Consider the following 18,939-nt stretch of genomic DNA (forward strand, 5'->3'; position numbering starts at 1 on the left):
CAACAACAGTTTGAATATTTTGGAGTTTTTAGCAGTTTTATTTCTGAATTCCCTCCAGAAAGAGAGTCTGACTCACTTCTGTTTTTTCCAGCTGCAAGTTTCACAATTTTAACGTCTCGGTTGGATTCATGAAACTTCAAAGGCTTCGTTTCATAATCAGGCCTGTTAGATCTCAGACCAGAGGTTCCCCGTCTGGTTCTGAGGAACCTGCGAAGCCTCCAGGAGTCCCAGTAAACTGAAATATTCTTCTTCTATACCGTCGACAAATCTCATGTCTGGATGCAAACCAACAATGAACTGATCTACTGACAAGTATTGTGTTTGTATCAAAGCTGATATATCTGATTAAAAACCCGTCAGTGAGTCTCATCGCTGCACTGGGTCACATGATCCTTCATCATCAACAGTTTGGTCACGTTAGTTTGTTTAGAAACGGCTCCAAAGACTAATAACAGCATCACGTTTTCAGTCTCCAGAGAGTAGTTCAGTGTAAGACGCTACTGAGCATGTGCAGGAACAGATAAAACACTGCTTACCTGACTCCAGCAGGTCTGGACTGTTTGCAGTTTGCTTTTAACTCATGTTCAGCTCTTCGTCTGATACTTTTAGATGAGAATGTGTCTTTTTTGTCTTTTATTCTCTTTTAACTGTATTTGTTTTCTACTTTTAACACAGTCTTACCTGCTGCTCTGCTGTTGCTGTTGTTGTAACTTATTTTTGCCTTTAAATGTGCTGCATGAATGCTGCATGAATGCTGCAGCTGCTGCTCGCTGGCTCAGCTTCTGACAGGATTTGACCACTGCGAGCTGTTGCTGGGACTCTTTCAGAAGCTGAGGCAGCGAGCAGCAGTCACATGCATTTTCTTCAGGAAATGTGAATATTCTAGTTTTTCTTATTATTCTTTTTCTTCTTCTGTTCATTTTTTGGATTGCATCTGCTTTAAATAAAATAAAGAGCAAAGATAACTAGGTGAGCAATCACACCATAAGTTTGATTAGAAACGGCTGATATCAGCATCATGTTTTCAGTCTCTGGAGAGTAGTTCTGTGTAAGAGACACGTTGTGCTACATATCACAACTTCTTCACTTAGTTCTGAAGTTTCCGTTAATCTTTTATGAATCCGTGCACCGACCTTTACACCTGAGCCGACAGTAAACTAACCTGTGTTGTTTTTTTTATAATTTGTCATCTTCATTCAGGAAGCAGCTCCTCTCCTCTGACCTCCCGTTTCCCCCCTCGTGAAAAAAAAGTTTAAAATCCAAACTGGATGAAAGATTGAAACACGATAACAAAATAAATATTAGAGGTTTTTTCTCTGGTCCAAACCATCCTTCATAACTGACACTAATTTTAATTAGATTTATGGCTTATGGCCTTTTTAATACCCACCGTTCCTGAAGGATTTCTGAGATAAACACCTGATTAAGTTGCTCTAACGCAATAATCTCCAGAGAGCTTTTCTGCTTCGGACCAGCTGTAAATTTCATTAGTTCTGACACGCCGGCTGCTCGGTTTATTTTAAGAACTTCAGTGACAGAGAACACGGCGAGGAATATTAACCCAGAGACAAATAATAGCTGCAGAATGGATGATGAAAGGTTATTAGAGCTGATTAAATCTGTCAGATGAGATACACTGACTGTCCGGCGGGCAGCTGTCAGAACGACGATCTGAGTGTTAACATCAACAGTTTCACATAAACTTCAGGTCGGGAGGAAATCAAGATATCAGAGTCATGTGACCTTTAACAGGAAGTTGGTCTGAAGCTTCTGGACCACTTGAGAGTTAAAATAGTTGAATCAAGATGAAATAAAAACTCTTGAGTATTAATGTGTTCCAGCTGATCTGGACTAACGTAGCTACAGTCAGTATCTCACATCATGTACATCAACATATTCCTGTTTTATTTGACATGAACTCTGCGGTGGAGAGTCTGGAGTCACAGGTTTTATATTTATTTGATAATGTTCCAGTTTATTTAGTCTTGAAGGCTGCAGGAGTCCAAGACGTGAAGTTTGATCTAATTAATGTTCTCTAATGAAACTGGAAGTTGTGTTTATTTCATTTATAATTTAAGTAACTTGGTGTTTAGTGTGCAGCAGTCACCCATCGGTGGGACTTGCTATCATTTCCCCGTCTCCTCGTTCTGAATGCGGATAGTTGCACGTCTGGGTTGATTGGAGGGTTTATGCAGATCACCTGTGTGCAGAGTGGGGGGGGGGACTGGATCCCAGCTGGTGATTGAGAGCAGCTGGGTGCGTTTCCCTCTCAGCCAATCAGGGTGTTTAATAGAGGGGAGAAACTGCACATCCTGGTCACTCTGTTCTCTCCTCAACTGGTTGCAGACATCATTTGTAAAGATTGTCAGACAGAAGCTCTGGTCTGTTCAGACCCTTTTGTGTCTTTCTGGTCTTTTGCTTTGTGATTTGCGGGAACATCATAAAATAAATCAAGTGTCCTGCAACGACAGCCTAAACACCTGCAGGATTTATTTTGTATACGTATTGAAGAGGCATTATTTCATTAAGGGGACGTTTCCTGTTGTGCAACACCTTGTGAGGTTTCTCTAAGTGAATATTATTTGGTTTATTTTCTTTCTTTCTGTGCTGGGAGCTGCTTTTCTGAGGGGAATCAGTTCAAACTTCAAACGGACTTTGATTCTGCATCAACATACAGTCGGTCACATCAGTCGTTAGAAAGAAGTTCACTCTATTTCATAAATCTTTAACAATTAATCAACTTTTTATTGTTGATGTTGTCGACTATCAATTAAGGAAATTCCTCTATATAATAATATATTTCTTATTTTCAGACTCTATGATTATTTTTTTCTCACCGTGCAGCTCCGACGTCCTGCTGTCATCCTGCGTCTCGATTGGCTGCGACCTTCCTGGTGACCAGTGATCCTGGCTGCTGATTGGCTGACTCTGACAGGCGCCGTCGTCTCTGCTTTCCTATTGGTTGGAGGAAAAGAGCTAATAGTCACTTTAAACTGAAACCCAACAGCTTCACTTCTCACACAGAGAGAACAAACATCAGTTAGTTAATTAACCTGCGAGAGGATTAATTAAACGTAGTTTTCTTACATTCAGAACATCCAGACTGACTTTTTCAAAATGGCGTCTCCTCAGTTCTCTCCTGCGGGTGTTGATCTCCTCGTACTTCTCCTCGGCCAGCTTCCTGTGGAGACGGTTCAGGTCAGTACAACAGAAACATGATGAAGCTGCTCACATGTGGAACAAACTAAAGACGATGCTGACGACCTTTTTTAAAGGATCATTCTGCTGATTTTCTATATTTGTCTTCATGTTTGGATCCAAACCAACAATAAACTGATCTACTGACAAGTATTGTGTTTGTATCAAAGCTGATATATCTGATTAAAAACCCGTCAGTGAGTCTCATCGCTGCACTGGGTCACATGTTCCTTCATCATCAACAGTTTGGTCACGTTAGTTTGTTTAGAAACGGCTCCAAACACTAATAACAGCATCACGTTTTCAGTCTCCAGAGAGTAGTTCTGTGTAAGACGCTACTGAGCATGTGCAGGAACAGATAAAACACTGCTTACCTGACTCCAGCAGGTCTGGACTGTTTGCAGTTTTTGGGAAAGTTACTCTCAGAACCTTTTTAAAGCTGCTTTTAACTCATGTTCAGCTCTTCGTCTGATACTTTTTTAAATGAGAATGTGTCTTTTTTTGTCTTTTATTCTCTTTTTACTGCATTTGTTCTTCTTCTGTTCATTTTTTTTTGCATCTACTTTAAAAAACTAAAGAGCGAAGATAACTAGATGAGCAATCACACAATTAACACGACATAAGTCTGGAAGAGCAAACAGCTGAGAGTTAATGAGCTCCGTCTGTCTATCTGCTCTCTCTTATTTCCCAGAATGCATTGTGTGTGTGTGTGTGTGTGTTTAACAGGTGGCCACATGTTCAGGTGTTGCTGTGCTGCAGAAACTGTCCTGTAATGTGATCAGTGTGACTCTGGACCTGCTGAGTCTCTGTCAGCCTCGCTCTGAGCCGTCAGGACCCAGACTGACTTCATTACCCAGAGAGCAACAAAACAGACCTCTAACAGCCGCTCGCCGCGCCGAAACTCGATTAACACGACGGCTCGGAGGGACGAGAACCTCTCTGACTGTCTGATCCAATGTGAGGACGTCATCCTGCTATAAAAACATTTACAAGTGGATTTAAAGTAAAGAGACACGAGGGAGACGCTGCAGAGATGATCCACCGGCTGCGACGGGGCCCTGCGAGAACCCTTCATTCATCATGTGACCCCTGAAAGCTCCGTAGGTGCGTTTTCCTCCATGTGTGGTTCAGTCTGGTTGATTTTCCTCCTTGCTGTGATTCAGATCTGAAAGCAGCAGTTGGACCAGAACAACCACACAGACCCTTTTAGAGGAAGTGGTCTCAGTTTGTTTGTGGCGGGAACGTGATCCGACCTCCATCTGACCACAAGCAGCCAAGAAGAACCGACCTGCTCTTCTTCATATTTGGACAGATGTTTCCACTACCTGAGGAATCAGGCTCTGAATGAAGTTCAAGGGAGATTTCCAAAAGTACAGGAACTTTGGGGGGGGCGGGGTTTTCAGGGACCGTCGCTGATTGGTCAAACACAAACACAGCAGCTGATTCATTCATAAAACCAGGAAGTGCTCTCGTATCGATGTCGGATGAAGATGGATGACATTTCTCTTCATTGGTTAACGTTAGAGAGAGAGAGACCGACGGTGGTCGAGCGAGCTAGACGGTGAATGGAGAGCGAGCGGCGGTGGTGAGAACAAAGTCGGTGAACGAGAGGAAAAAATATCTGATAGTTTTGTGTCGTTTGTTCTAAAAGCAGAAATAAAAGCTTCAAACACTCAGCAGGTGATTTACTGTGGAAACTGCATCCAACTCCTGCACCAGTATGTAGCAGCGTGCACCAGGATGCACCAGTATGCACCAGTATGCAGATCTGTGCTGCCGTTTTCCTCGTGTGTGTTTCATTTTTAGTTCGTCATGAGTCTGATCTGCAGGATCCACCTGGTTCCTCTGATGTGGTGGAAACACAAACAGGAAGCACAACACAGACTCTTAGTTCCTGGTTTACTTCCTGAGATTAGTTCCTCTGGTTCCAAAGTACCTGAAACTTCTTCCTGTGTTTATGTTCAGACACATCTGACCAATGAGAGGAGAGAACTCTCTCATCTGGTTAGGGTTAGGGTTTCAGTGATGCGTTCAGGTTCAGTTGAAGTTAAATGTTTTCAGAGCAGCTGTCTGGATCAGTTCAGCATCTTTAACTGGTGCAGTGGAAATACAGGCCTGTTGTTTTATTTATTTCTTTTAATTCATTTCAGAATAAAATAGATTTATAACACTATTTATGATCAGTATAAACAGTAATCCAACAATCCTCTGATCCAACAATCAAAACAGCGTTAAAATCTCACATTAAAATGTCATTTTGATCAGTTTATTAGACTTTATTTCTCTGCTGCAGACAGAACAAGGTTATATTGATTCACTGGGATTGATTTTGTATTTATTTTATTATCTACAGTATTTGTGAAAGATTTATGTAAATGTGTTGATGATCTGGATCAACTCTGAATGAACCTGTGGTCCACTTCTGGACTGTGAACCACCAGTTGGGAACCGTGACTCTATCAGGACTTTACACTGTTAGTCTGGTTACTTCACTGAGCTCAGCTGCTGTAACATGTTATTAATAGACACACACACACACACACACACACACACACACACACACACTGATGGAAACCAGTCAGACCAGTCTATTAACATGAGAGGCTGTTGAGACCAGTGTGTGAATCCTTCAGTCGCTACACAAAACAACCTGAATAACACAACAATCAATAAATACAATAACATGAATGTTAATATGACAACATGAAAAAATATCATCACTGCTTTTAGAAATATGATATTGATAAGTGACTGAACTGATCAATTTAATAAATGATGAATGAATCAATTACTAAACACGACCACCAACCTACTGATCTGAACTATCAGTCATATGTTTATATGTGTGTGTGTGTGTGTGTGTGTGTACGTGTGTGTGTGCATGTGTGTACGTGTGTGTGTGTGTGTGTGTGTGTGTACATGTGTGTGTGTGTGTGTGTGTGTGTGTGTACATGTGTGTGTGTGTACATGTGTGTACGTGTGTGTGTGTGTGTGTACATGTGTGTACATGTGTGTGTGTGTGTGTGTGTACATGTGTGTACATATGTGTGTGTGTACATGTGTGTACATGTGTGTATGTGTGTGTACGTGTGTGTGTACATGTGTGTACGTGTGTGTGTGTGTACATGTGTGTACGTGTGTGTGTGTGTACATGTGTGTACATGTGTGTACATGTGTGTGTGTGTGTACATGTGTGTACGTGTGTGTGTGTGTACATGTGTGTACATGTGTGTACATGTGTGTGTGTGTGTACATGTGTGTACGTGTGTGTGTGTGTACATGTGTGTACGTGTGTGTGTACGTGTGTACGTGTGTGTGTGTGTACGTGTGTGTGTGTGTGTGTACATGTGTGTGTGTGTGTGTACATGTGTGTACATGTGTGTATGTGTGTGTACGTGTGTGTGTACATGTGTGTACGTGTGTGTGTGTGTACATGTGTGTACATGTGTGTACATGTGTACGTGTGTGTACGTGTGTGTGTGTGTACATGTGTGTACGTGTGTACGTGTGTGTGTACATGTGTGTACATGTGTGTACGTGTGTGTGTGTACATGTGTGTACATGTGTGTGTGTGTACATGTGTGTACGTGTGTGTGTGTGTACATGTGTGTACGTGTGTGTACGTGTGTGTGTGTGTGTGTGTGTACATCTGTGTACATGTGTGTGTGTGTGTGTGTGTACATGTGTGTGTGTGTGTACATGTGTGTACGTGTGTGTGTGTGTACATGTGTGTACGTGTGTGTACGTGTGTGTGTGTGTGTGTGTGTACATCTGTGTACATGTGTGTGTGTGTGTGTGTGTGTGTGTACATGTGTGTGTGTGTGTACATGTGTGTACATGTGTGTGTGTGTGTGTGTGTGTGTGTGTACATGTGTGTGTGTGTGTACATGTGTGTACGTGTGTGTACGTGTGTGTTATGTATGTTGGAGGAATCACATCATGTTTACATCTGCTGTTGAAATAACATAAAGAGGCCAAACGGTATTAATTTAATTAATGGTATTAATTTATGAATCAGGTTCAGAGTTTAGCGTTTAGATTTTCCAGCTCAGCTTGTTTCCAGATGTTCTGTTCTGTGTAAAAACTATTATAAAGCCTTCTGATGACGTCACTGATGATGTCACAGCGTCGGTCAGGTCTGAAGAAGTTATAGAGAGACGTCTGCAGCTCCTCATCTCTGCTGGAGGCTACATTAGCCGCTACTAGCATAACGCATCCCAATCTCCAGCTGCATTGTGGGTAACGTAGGCGGCAGGTTTTGACAAGGAAGAAGAAGAAGAATGTGTGGAATAAAAAAGACGACATCTCTGATTCTACACCATCGATTTTTATTAAGATCATCAGTCCAGAAGTTCTCTGATAACGTTGGAGGGACGAGCAGACACACATGAGTGTGTGTGTGTGAGAGAGTGTGTGATTGTGTGTGTGTGTGTGTGTGTGTGTGTGTGTGTGTGCGTGTGTGTGTGTGTGTGTGTGTGTGTGTGTGTGTGCGTGTGTGTGTGTGTGTGTGTGTGTGTGTGTGTGTGTGTGTGATTGTGTGTGTGTGATTGTGTGTGTGTGTGTGTGTGTTACCTCAGTCTCTTCGCCGTCTCATCGGCAGTTTGCAGTTTTCGGAGTCTCATTCTCTCTCTTGGCGTCATCTTCTCGACCTCTGACCTCTCCCTCAGCGTCTGCAGGTGAACCTTCGTCTGCCTGCAGAGAAACAGGCACATGTGCACGCACGTGCATGCACACACACACACGTCAATCACCTGGAAGAGTTCAATCAGATCACAGCATCTTTCTTCCTCTTCTCATCCTTCTTACTGACTCCAACATGACAACACTGACCTCTGACCTCAGTGTTGTTAAAACTGTGTGTGTGTGTGTGTGTGTGTGTGTGTGTGTCTGTGTGTGTGTGTGTGTGTGTGTGTGTGTGTGTGTGTGTGTGTATGTGTGTGTGTGTGTGTGTGTGTGTGTGTGTGTGTGCAGTAGTGAGGATGGATTATCCGACAGCGAGCGGTGTGTCGTCTGTCAACACACACAGAGTTGAACTCGGCTCGACGCTCACTGCTCTAATTACAGCAGCACTGTGTGTGTGTGTGTGTGTGTGTGTGTGTGTGTGTATGTGTGTGTGTGTGTGTGTGTGTGTGTGTGTGTGTTTGGTTCAGTGTGTGTGTGTGTGCGTGTGTGTGTGTGTGTGTGTGTGTGTTTAAGGGTTTGAGGCAAAGATGCATAACGAAGAGGAGGACGGGGGAAGAAGAAGACAAATGGAAGAAGCAGAAAAGAGTAAAACAGGAACAAACCAGAAGAACAACAGGAAGAAAAAGAGGAAAGAAGAACGAAAAACGAAGAAAACGATGAAGATGAAGATGAGAACAAGAGAGAAAGAGCAAGAAGAGGCAGGAAAATGAGAAAGAAGAAGAGTAAACAGGGAAGAACAAGAGGAACAAAAGGAGAAGAGAAGAAGAAGCAGAGGAGGCAAAGAAGAAAAGTAGAAGAGTAAAGTAGGACAGAACAAGAGAGAGAAGAAGACTGGAAGAAAAATGTAAATGAAGAAAAGATAAAAAAGAGAGAAAGGGAAAATAGAAAAGAAGAACAAAGAAGAACAAAGGAAAGGAAGATGAAGAGGAGGATGAAGAAAAAGGGCAGGAAGAGAGGAAAGTGAAGAAGAGTAAAGAAGGAAAGAACGAGAGGAAGCAAAGGAGGAGAGTGAAGAAGAAGAAAATGTGACGGAAAAAGAGTAAAGAAGGAGGAAAAAACAAAGAACTGAAGGAACAAAAGGAGGAAGACAGAGAGGAGGATGAAGAGGAAGAGGAGGAAGAGGAAGGAGGAGGAAGAGGAGGAGGAGGGAGGCAAGAAAAAACAGAGATGGAGAAAAAGAAAAAGAAGAGTAAAGCAGGAAAGAAAAAGAGGAAGAACAGGAAGAAGGGGTGAAGATAGAAGAAGAAGAGAATAATGAATGAATAAATTAAGAAGAAGAAGAAGAAGAAGAAGGGAGATAAGAAAAAAAGCAGAAAGAAAAATGAAAAGGAGGGAGAGGAGAAAAGGAAAATGAGAAGAAGGAACATGAAAGAGGAATAAAAGGAGGAAGAAGAGGAGAGGGAAGAAGAAAAAAGGGATAGTAAATGAAGAAGATGAGGGGGAAGAAAAAGAAGAAAAAGGGAAAAGAAAGGAGAGGAGGAGAAAGGAAAAAGAAGTAAAACAGGAAAGAACAAGAGGAAGAAGAGGAAGAAGAGAACGAAGAAAAGGCAGAGAAAGATGAGAGGAAGGAGGCAGAAGAAAAGAAAAGAAAAACAGCGAAGAACAGAACAAAAGGAGGAAGAAGAGAAAGAAGAAGAAGAAAATGAGAAGGAAGAAGAAGAGAAAAGGGCAGGAAGAGAAGAAGAGTAAAGAAAGAACTAGTGGAACCACAGGAGGAAGAAGAAAGTGAGGGAAAGGACAGGAAGATGAGGAAGAGGAGGAAAAGGAAAATGAGAGAAAAGAGGAAAAACAGGAGGAAGAGGAGGAGAGAAGAAGAAGAGTTTTACATGTTCTTGGCGATGAGTTCAGCATCTTCATCTCCTCCAGACGGCACGAAGAGAAAACGATTCTTCATCTTCTGGAAAGAGAAAGTTTGATTTATTCATCAGATGAGCTGAAGAGAACGAAGAGGAGGAAGAGGACGAAGATGACAAAGAGGAGGAAGAGGAGGAAGAGGAGGATGAGATTAACACACAAAGGTCGGTGCCGTTAAACCGTCGTAGAAGAAGAAAACACAACCAGACGACGTCATTAAAAGCTCAAACGATGGAGAACATGATGTAAATATGACGTTTCTGTTAGTTTCATGTATCAACATGAGGAAGGTTACAGCCTCCTCATCATCATCGCTCCACACAGATCTGATGTTTTCAGCTCTTCAGTCACATGATTCATGATGTCATCATTTATCCACTCAGCTGCTGCTGCTCACTTTGTTCTAATGTGTAAAACTGTAAAACACGTTCTGACAGTTTCAGGCTGCTGAGTCTTTATATCATTATTATTATTATTATTATTATATTATTATTATATTATATTATTATTATTATTATTATTATTATTATTATTATTATTATTATTATTATTATTATTATTATTATTATTATTATTATATTATTATTATTTCAGTCTGTAGGTTGGGTGTTGAGTTACATCTCTAATTGAATCTAATTAAATTTCGCCTGAAGCAACTTGCACAGAACTGAAATCACATGATGATGATGATGATGATGATGATGATGATGATGATGATGATGATGATGATGTGAAATTATGAAACTATTTTTTAAAAACATCATCAAATATAAAGAGTGATGATAACGGATACATGAGGCGTTCTCAGTGAGGGTCGCTCTGGTTTCTGCATGTTTTCACAGAGCAGGAGCTGTAATATTCCATAGTGCCACGATGCCGTATGGAATCCCATCAGCATAATGATATTTCACTGGAAACCATGGCAACCAGTCCATAAAAAAACCCCTAATGTGTTATCTCCTCCCAGGTGCCCCAAACACAGGAAGAGCATCCAGCCTGCAGCCCAGATTTATGACAATAACATCCTACACACACACACACACACACACACACACACACACACACACACACACACACACACACACAAACACACACACACACACACACACACACACACACACACACACACACAAACACAAACACACACACACACACACACACACACACACACATACACACACGTACACACACACATACACACACACACACAAACACAAACACACACACACACACACACACATACACACACACACACACACACACACACACACACACACACACACACACAAACACACACACACACACACACACACACACACACACACACACACACAAACACAAACACACACACACACACACACACACACATACACACACGTACACACACACATACACACACACACACAAACACAAACACACACACACACACACACACACACACACACACACACACACACACACACGTACACACACACATACACACACACACACACACACACACACACACACACACACACACACGTACACACACACACACACACACACACACACACACTGTTATTGTTATTATTATATATGTCTGAGAACGAGAGAATAAGCATTAATGTGTAGTTTTATTCTATGGTTGAATAGGTTTCTGTGTGTGTGTGTGTGTGTGTGTGTGTGTGTGTGTGTGTGTGTGTGTGTGTGTGTGTGTGTGTGTGTGTGTTTGGGGGTGAAAAAGTGGGTCAGCCTGCATTCCTGCACATGCACATGTGTGCCAGACGAGCACACGCATGTGCACACGAGCACACTAAAAATCACTGCTTTGACTCAGTTTTAGTCTTATTTTTTGTTTGAATGTTGGATTATTGAGCCAAAGTAAAGCTTGTTATAATCTCTTTTTAAATGTCGTGTTGCTGCCATATTGACCCAAACTGGAGACGTCTTTAAGTTCTTTGAAGGGATTTTTGGAGGCGTTTGCTCGTAACACAACTGCTCCACCTTCTTACTGCTGTATATGGAAGACAAATGGCTCATAATTCAGCAAACATGTTACAGTTATACTTTAGGTTTTAACATCTGCAGCTACGAACATGTTCAGCCTGGTCGCCAGAAGAAAACGTTGGTATTGTTCATTTCTGCAAACCACAGAAACGTTGAATATCTACATTTCAACACGTGTAAAACGTATAATCTCAACATTTGTAAAGTGACGTGGTTCACATGTGATCTATATGAGCTGATCTTTCCTGTTAGGAGGAGGAGCAGGTGGATGGTTAGTAAGTTTCTTGGCAGTAAGTTGGAAATCAGCAGAGAAGACGGTTCCAGACCACCTTGAAACCGAAACCAATGTCTGCTTCCCGTTTCAACTGACAAAAGCGGGTGTTTTTAGCGAGACATCAGCTGTTTTTATTTTATTTTTTATTTTATTTAAACCCAAACCATGATCTCTCTCTAACCCTAACCAAGTGGTCTTTATGCCTAAACTTAACCCGCCCTTAACCACAGCATGGTCACACCAGAAAACATCATTATTCAACAGGTAGAAATGTTGATATGATACTTTTATAGAAATGTTGATATGATATGCATTACACATGTTGGAACGAATATATTCAACGTTTTTGTGGTTTGCAGAAACGTTTTGGGTTGCAGCCATATTCATATTAAAATGATGAGAAACATTTAAACCTGCATGTTTTCTTCCATGAACTTGGTCTTGAGAAGTTCTGCTGCTGACGGTCTGGATGAAGGTTGTTTCTGCAGCATCCTGTTTACAAAGAGACCAACAGACAGTTTTCAGCTCTGGAGAATCAATCAGAACAAACTCAAAATAACTCAACTTATATAGAAGCATTAAATAATTCTATTTCCATTTGTTCATCTGTCGACTCAAAGAATCACTGCGTCCTCTGAAGATGTTACAACTTTTGACATGTTTCAGTCAGACGATGCTGTTTGCTGATCTGCTCCAGAGAAGCATGAAATGTTAAATAAATATCTTTTACTGCCGTCGCTCTACGATCTCTGCTGAGCTGAAAGTGATGTTTGCATGTGGAGACGAACACAAAGTCACAGCCTGGATGTCAAATATTGACATTAAGCTACTAACGAACTAACATTAATTAATTGGAACAGTGCAAACAGTCTCAGTTCGTAATATAATTACAGACAGTCACATATCAGCTCCTTTCTTTTAGATTATCAAGAAACAGAGTTACCGAGGGCAGCAGGATGTAAATAAAGCTGCAAAAACATATCAGATAAAAATCTATAAACTCTGAAGAGAATAATCAACAGATATGATCAGAAGCATCATGTAAAACTGAAAACAACAGCAACAGATGTAACAAAGCAGAATATAAAACAGATCTGCAGTGTTTGTATGATAATAAATCAGTTCTCTGTGAGTTCACAGTAACGTCGGTTTGTCTGCTGCTCACCTCTGCATGACAGAGTTCAGGTCTGCGGAGAACTCAGCCGGCAGCGTCGGGGTTTCTCCCTCCACGATCTTCATCACCACCGACAGGAAGTTTGGACCCTGGAAGGCGTGAGTCAGACAGCACATCTCATAGAGGAGGCAGCCCAGAGCCCTGCAGCAGCAACACACATCAGCTGTTCATCCAATCAGCTTCATCTCAGAGGAGTCTGAGCTCTCTGAAGTCAGTTTTACAATTGTTTCATGTGTTTACACATCATGACTGCAGGTATCAAACCCCTGATACGTTTCAGTCCAGCTGTTTGCACACAAACGAGACTAACTGACTGTTCAGACAGAATGCAAAGTGAATTTTAGATGTGGAGTGACTGCATATAGAGTCGATGGAAAAATGCATATTCGGGTGGCCTGACCTGACGTGAAGACGCGTCCGTGCGAGTTGAAAATGTTTCAACTTGAGCAAAATATCTGTATGTATCTGCAGCTTCATGAACGTACAGAGACGACAGGAAAAGGAGAAACTGGAGGGAAATAACACAAAGAACCGAGTCTCTGGTGAGTTCAGTGAGAAGCTGAACTGAACACAAACAGCTTCCAGCAGTTTGAGCTGAACAAAGACAAACTGTCCAGCAGTCAAATACACACGAATGAAAACACAATAATAGTTTAAAGCAGCTCAGTGAGGCTTCAAGCTAAATGTTAGCATCAGCATGCTAAGCATGCTAACATATGCATCATGAGTGTGTTTACCTGCGTATCCAGGTTTCTGAACCAGGATACGATGTTTATGATGTGCAACACATAACTGATACTGATCATAACCAGGACGCTCACTGCTAACACGCTGATGTTCAGCAGGTATCATGTTTACTGCGGTTAGTTTAGGCATCAGCAGTGGGATGGTTACAGGTGTGTGTGTGTCACAGTAAAGTGGGTGTATCATGTAGTAAAGTGGGTGTGCCATATAGGAAAGTGGGTGTATCATGTAGTAAAGTGGGTGTATCATGTAGTAAAGTGGGTGTATCACATAGTAAAGTGGGTGTATCATGTAGTAAAGTGGGTGTATCATGTAGTAAAGTGGGTGTATCATGTAGTAAAGTGGGTGAATCATGTAGTAAAGTGGGTGTATCACATAGTAAAGTGGGTGTATCATGTAGTAAAGTGGGTGTATCATGTAGTAAAGTGGGTGTATCATGTAGTAAAGTGGGTGTATCACGTAGTAAAGTGGGTGTATCATGTAGTAAAGTGGGTGTATGACGTAGTAAAGTGGGTGTATGACGTAGTAAAGTTGGTGTATCACGTAGTAAAGTGGGTGTATCATGTAGTAAAGTGGGTGTATCATGTAGTGACTTTAAAAGAGTCTGTCATGTGGCGCCATTTATATGACGTCTATATTCGGAGGAGGCGGGTTGGTTGGACGGATCGATCCTAACTTTACTTTGCTGGAGGAGACAGTCGGGAGTCTTTTAACTAAAACTGTTGTGTTTACTGTTGCCATGACGACAAAGGTTGCCTAACTTGAAGGAAGTAGTAATTCTAACTCACACCATGTCACAAGTGATCATTTCAACCTGAACCATGATCTCTCCTGAACCCTGACCAGACCTGAACCCTGACCAGACCTGAACCCTGACCAGACCTGAATCCTGACCAGACCTGAACCCTGACCAGATCTGAACCCTGACCAGACCTGAACCCTGACCAGACCTGAACCCTGACCAGACCTGAACCCTGACCCGACGTGAACCACAGCGTTGAAAACGATCCTAACGTTGCACAGACACAGAAGATGTTCACGTGTAGTTTTCACACGTTTCCTCTAGTGGACGGACGGGTGTATTACAGGCTTCAGCATGATGGTTGCTTCTCTCCTCGTTCTGTTTGTTTCATTAATTAACTTCCTGCTTCAGTTGTTCTAATGACCTCCGTCTGTTTGTGAGTCTACAGAACAACATCTGTCAGCTCCGTATCTGCTGCTAATGATCTGCATGAACAAACTGCAGCTTCCTGTAAAGACTAATTAACTACATCTGTCTGTATCATTATGAACACTTTAACATGCAACTATCCATTTATTGCTAATTACTGAACTCCTCTAATTACTTGTATGTACAGATCATGTCATTCCTAACACAGAGAGGCTGGTCACCGGGGTCACCGGGGTCACCATCCTGGAGAACGACTGACTTACTGAAACAAACACACAGACATGAAACACATGTTGATACGATTCACTTTGACTTTCACTTCATCTCTGATGTCGTCACCAGTAAACCTCCATAAATCCAGTTAGAAACCAGCTGAGAACCATCATGTTGAAGTCAAAATAAACAACAGCAAGGCTACAATAAATAAACCATAAACAAAATAAATAAATAAATAATGAATACATAAACAAAATAGATTTACATTCTAGGAGTCAAGACATCAAATTCCCATATTTCCCAATTAGATAAATAACTAGAAGTAAACATTGAACCATAAATCATTTACATATTGAGACTAACTGGATAAATAAAGTTCAGCAGACTTTTAATGGAGATTATTTAACTACAGAGAACAACAGCTTCTACGTTCCAGCAGCACATCTGATCAGCTTTATGGATTATTTTCAAACAGGCTGATTTGTTGCTGTTGGTTCAGTCGTGTGAATCAGCTGTTAGCAGCTCTGCAGCTTCTTCTTCTTCTCTGGTCTCTACGTGTGTTTATGGAGGTTTTATAGAGATGATTATATCCTCACATCATTCAGATATCTATTTTGTGTCAACTTCCAGTAAACAGTCTGCTCGGATGGAAAATATCACACAGTGATGCAGAAACTGCTTCATCTATCGACACAAACCTTGTTGGCAGCAACTGTTGCTACTGCAGCAACATGTTTACCAATAAAACTTATTCAATAAATCACTTCCTGTCTGGTAAATCGCCGTCAACGCTCCTCCTTTTAAAGACAGACTTGATTATTCACACCAACTATCCTGCAGCTGTTTATTCTAATAAAGATTCATAAACTCCACATATGAGAGATGATGATACACTAAACTCCTCCAGTAGTTACAAGATATTATGAAAACATTTAAACATTATGATCATCTACTGATCCATATTTATAATGTTCAACACTTTACTGCCTCTCATGTAGGTATGATGTCACATTCTTACATTATTACATCTGGATTTATTTATTTATTTAACGCGTCTTTTTGTACATTTACGGCTCATATTATCTATTTGTCTGTTTTCTTGTAAATATTTATTTCTTCATTGAAATGAAGTGAATTTATTGACAGTACGTGAAGGGACGTGGATATATATGTATTATTTTTATTTAACTTTTCTTTTTTTCACTTTTCTGAATATTATTGATTATTAGTATTTGTATTAGTGAATCATTTATCCTGTTGTTATTCTGCCTTATTGAGGATTCACAGTTGTTTGGCAGGTCTGCAGCGTGTAGCACTATTGATTCTATTGATTCTATTGATTCTATTGATTGTATTGATTCTATATGAGACCTTATGTGTTGGGATTCCACTCACAGCTGTATATAATTCAGACTGATGATGACTGTCAGACCCTGATGAAGACTCAGACTCAGTGTTTTTCATGAAGGACAAATATGGAGACAGATTTCTTGGATTTTGTTTTTTCATATCAATGTGTGTTTCATGTGTGTGTGTGTTGACATCTGATTGAGTTATTGATAGACAGTGAAGACATGAACTGTTTCCTGTTTTCACTGTAACGTCCAACAGCTGAAGTATTAAAGAGAAGAAACCTTCATCTCTTTCTCCTGCTAATTAACTCCTCTTCCTCCTCTCTGATCTGCCTGCTGTCTGTGTGTGTGTGTGTGTGTGTGTGTGTGTGTGTGTGTGTGTGTCTGTGTGTGTGTGTGTGTGTGTGTGTGTGTGTGTTAACAAACGACTCTCCCCTTGTTAAGGAGCGTGATGAAAACGACCTTTGACCTCTTGTCTCACTGGATTCTTGGTGAGAAAGTTTTTACCTGCCAGAATCAGTCTGAGGTCATGTGACCACCATCTGTGTGTGTGTGTGTGTGTGTGAGTGTGTGTGTGTGTGTGTGTGTGTGAGTGTGAGTGTGTGTGTGTGTGTGAGTGTGTGTGTGTGTGTGTGTGTTGTGTGTGTGTGAGTCATGACGTCTCCATCAGCTCGTATTAACAGAACATCTTCAGGCTCTCGGCGACCTTTAAAGATGGCGTCAGTGATCCTGAGAAAGATTGTTCAACCTGATATCACAGCGAAGCATCAACGAACCCGCCGGTCCACCGTGTCCGTGTCACATTTAGCCTCGTGTAGGTGTGAACAGTAGACGTGTTTACGTTAGGAGTGTTTTATAAACACTACTGATGAGTTATGATGCTGTGGTTCAGGTCTGGTTGGGTTTAGGGGCAGATGATGGTTTGGGTTTGAAACATGGTGTCGGTTAAAGTCACTACGTCCTTTAAGTTAGGCAAGCTTCGTTGTCATGGCAACATAAACACCACAACAATCGTAGTTATCCATCCATCCATTTTCCACCACTTAACCCATCCTTCTCCATGGCAACGCCCTCCAGCTCCTCCTGGAGGATCCCAGACCAGGAGGGATATGTAGTCCTGGTTCTCTACCAGCTGGACGTGTCTGGAACACCTCCAGAACATCCAGGAGGATCTGAACCAGGTTCCCAGACCACCTCAGCCTAACCATGTGAAGGAGCAGCAGCTCCTCACCTGATCTCTCAGGCTGAGTCTAGACGTCCTCAACAGGAAACTCATCTCAGCTGCTCGTATTCACTCTTTTCTGTCAGTCGCTACCTGAAGCTCGTGACCACAGCTGAGGGCTGGAACACAAACCGGCACAGACCGGTCTGATACAACATCACATTACTGCTGACACTGCAGCGATCTGCCTGCCAACCTCACGTCCATCTCACCCTCAGTCATGAAGAAGATACTTCACTCCTTCACTTGGGCAGCAGCTCACTCATCAACCCGGAGGGAATCATAGTTACACTTTTAAAACACTGAAGAAGATCCGTCCACCAGCCCGCCTCCTCCTCATGTTTGTCACCTTATATGAACTGCGTCTCTTCTCCAGGTCATAATGAGTACAGTCAGATGGAGTCGTTGGCATTGAGAACACACGTGTGTGTACTGTTCACGCCTCGGCGGGTGAATCACACGCTTTGATGTGATACTGGGAGGCCGAACTAACACACCCCTCCCTTCACTGCTCCTTCAGAAGCTCCCTGTTGCTGATTGGCTGGAACAGTGTTTGTTTGTTTCTCCGTTTACAGCCGGGACGGACAGAGCAGACAGCTAGTCGACCGTCTGCTCACAGCCGGGCTGCAGCTGCAGCTGCTGCAGCTGCTGCTGCAGCTGCAGGTAATCAGTCACAATGAGGCAAAACACAGCGACACACTTTCAAAAGCACAAAATAATAAAGATCCAATCAGATCAACAACAAATCAGAACAAACCAATAACAGCAGAGACGACGCTTCGTCAGGATTATTCATCAAATCGTCTTCAGACCACAATTATATTTGACATTAAATAATCACCCACTGCAATAAATAAATAAATAAATCAATCAATAAATAAATAAATAAATAAATAAATAAATAAAGCTGATTTCATGGTGAAAGACTCATTAAAAGATGAAGATTTGCTCGATCGCAGGAAATCTGTGACACAGCTGATAAATATGAATTAATATAAATATTATTCTGTAATGTGTTTCAGTAATAATAATATATAATAAATAATATAATTATAACTCTGCTTG

At 41.6% G+C, this 18,939-nt stretch overlaps 1 protein-coding gene and 1 long non-coding RNA gene across 7 annotated transcripts in view; one reads left to right on the forward strand and one right to left on the reverse strand.

The window, feature by feature from the left end:
* Positions 1 to 18,939, reverse strand: part of nek11 (NIMA-related kinase 11) — an 85,862-nt gene that overhangs the window by 38,380 nt on the left and 28,543 nt on the right. For 5 of the 6 annotated variants that reach the window (XM_044358168.1, XM_044358167.1, XM_044358169.1 and 2 more), the window contains 6 exons: positions 13,161 to 13,310; positions 12,409 to 12,487; positions 9,708 to 9,778; positions 7,771 to 7,890; positions 3,088 to 3,181; positions 2,838 to 2,955 (listed from right to left, as the gene is read on the reverse strand). In XM_044358168.1, the coding sequence (XP_044214103.1) occupies positions 2,838 to 2,955; positions 3,088 to 3,181; positions 7,771 to 7,890; positions 9,708 to 9,778; positions 12,409 to 12,487; positions 13,161 to 13,310 (632 nt within the window). The remainder of the gene's footprint in view (positions 1 to 2,837; positions 2,956 to 3,087; positions 3,182 to 7,770; positions 7,891 to 9,707; positions 9,779 to 12,408; positions 12,488 to 13,160; positions 13,311 to 18,939) is intronic. The other variant, XM_044358170.1, reaches the window with a different exon arrangement.
* Positions 3,117 to 4,874, forward strand: LOC122986792. Its single transcript, XR_006404372.1, has 2 exons — positions 3,117 to 3,198; positions 3,890 to 4,874. It is a non-coding gene; the product is annotated as an uncharacterized LOC122986792 (long non-coding RNA).

Source organism: Thunnus albacares, chromosome 8 (genome assembly GCF_914725855.1).
Source record: "Thunnus albacares chromosome 8, fThuAlb1.1, whole genome shotgun sequence".
Taxonomy (NCBI): domain Eukaryota; kingdom Metazoa; phylum Chordata; class Actinopteri; order Scombriformes; family Scombridae; genus Thunnus; species Thunnus albacares.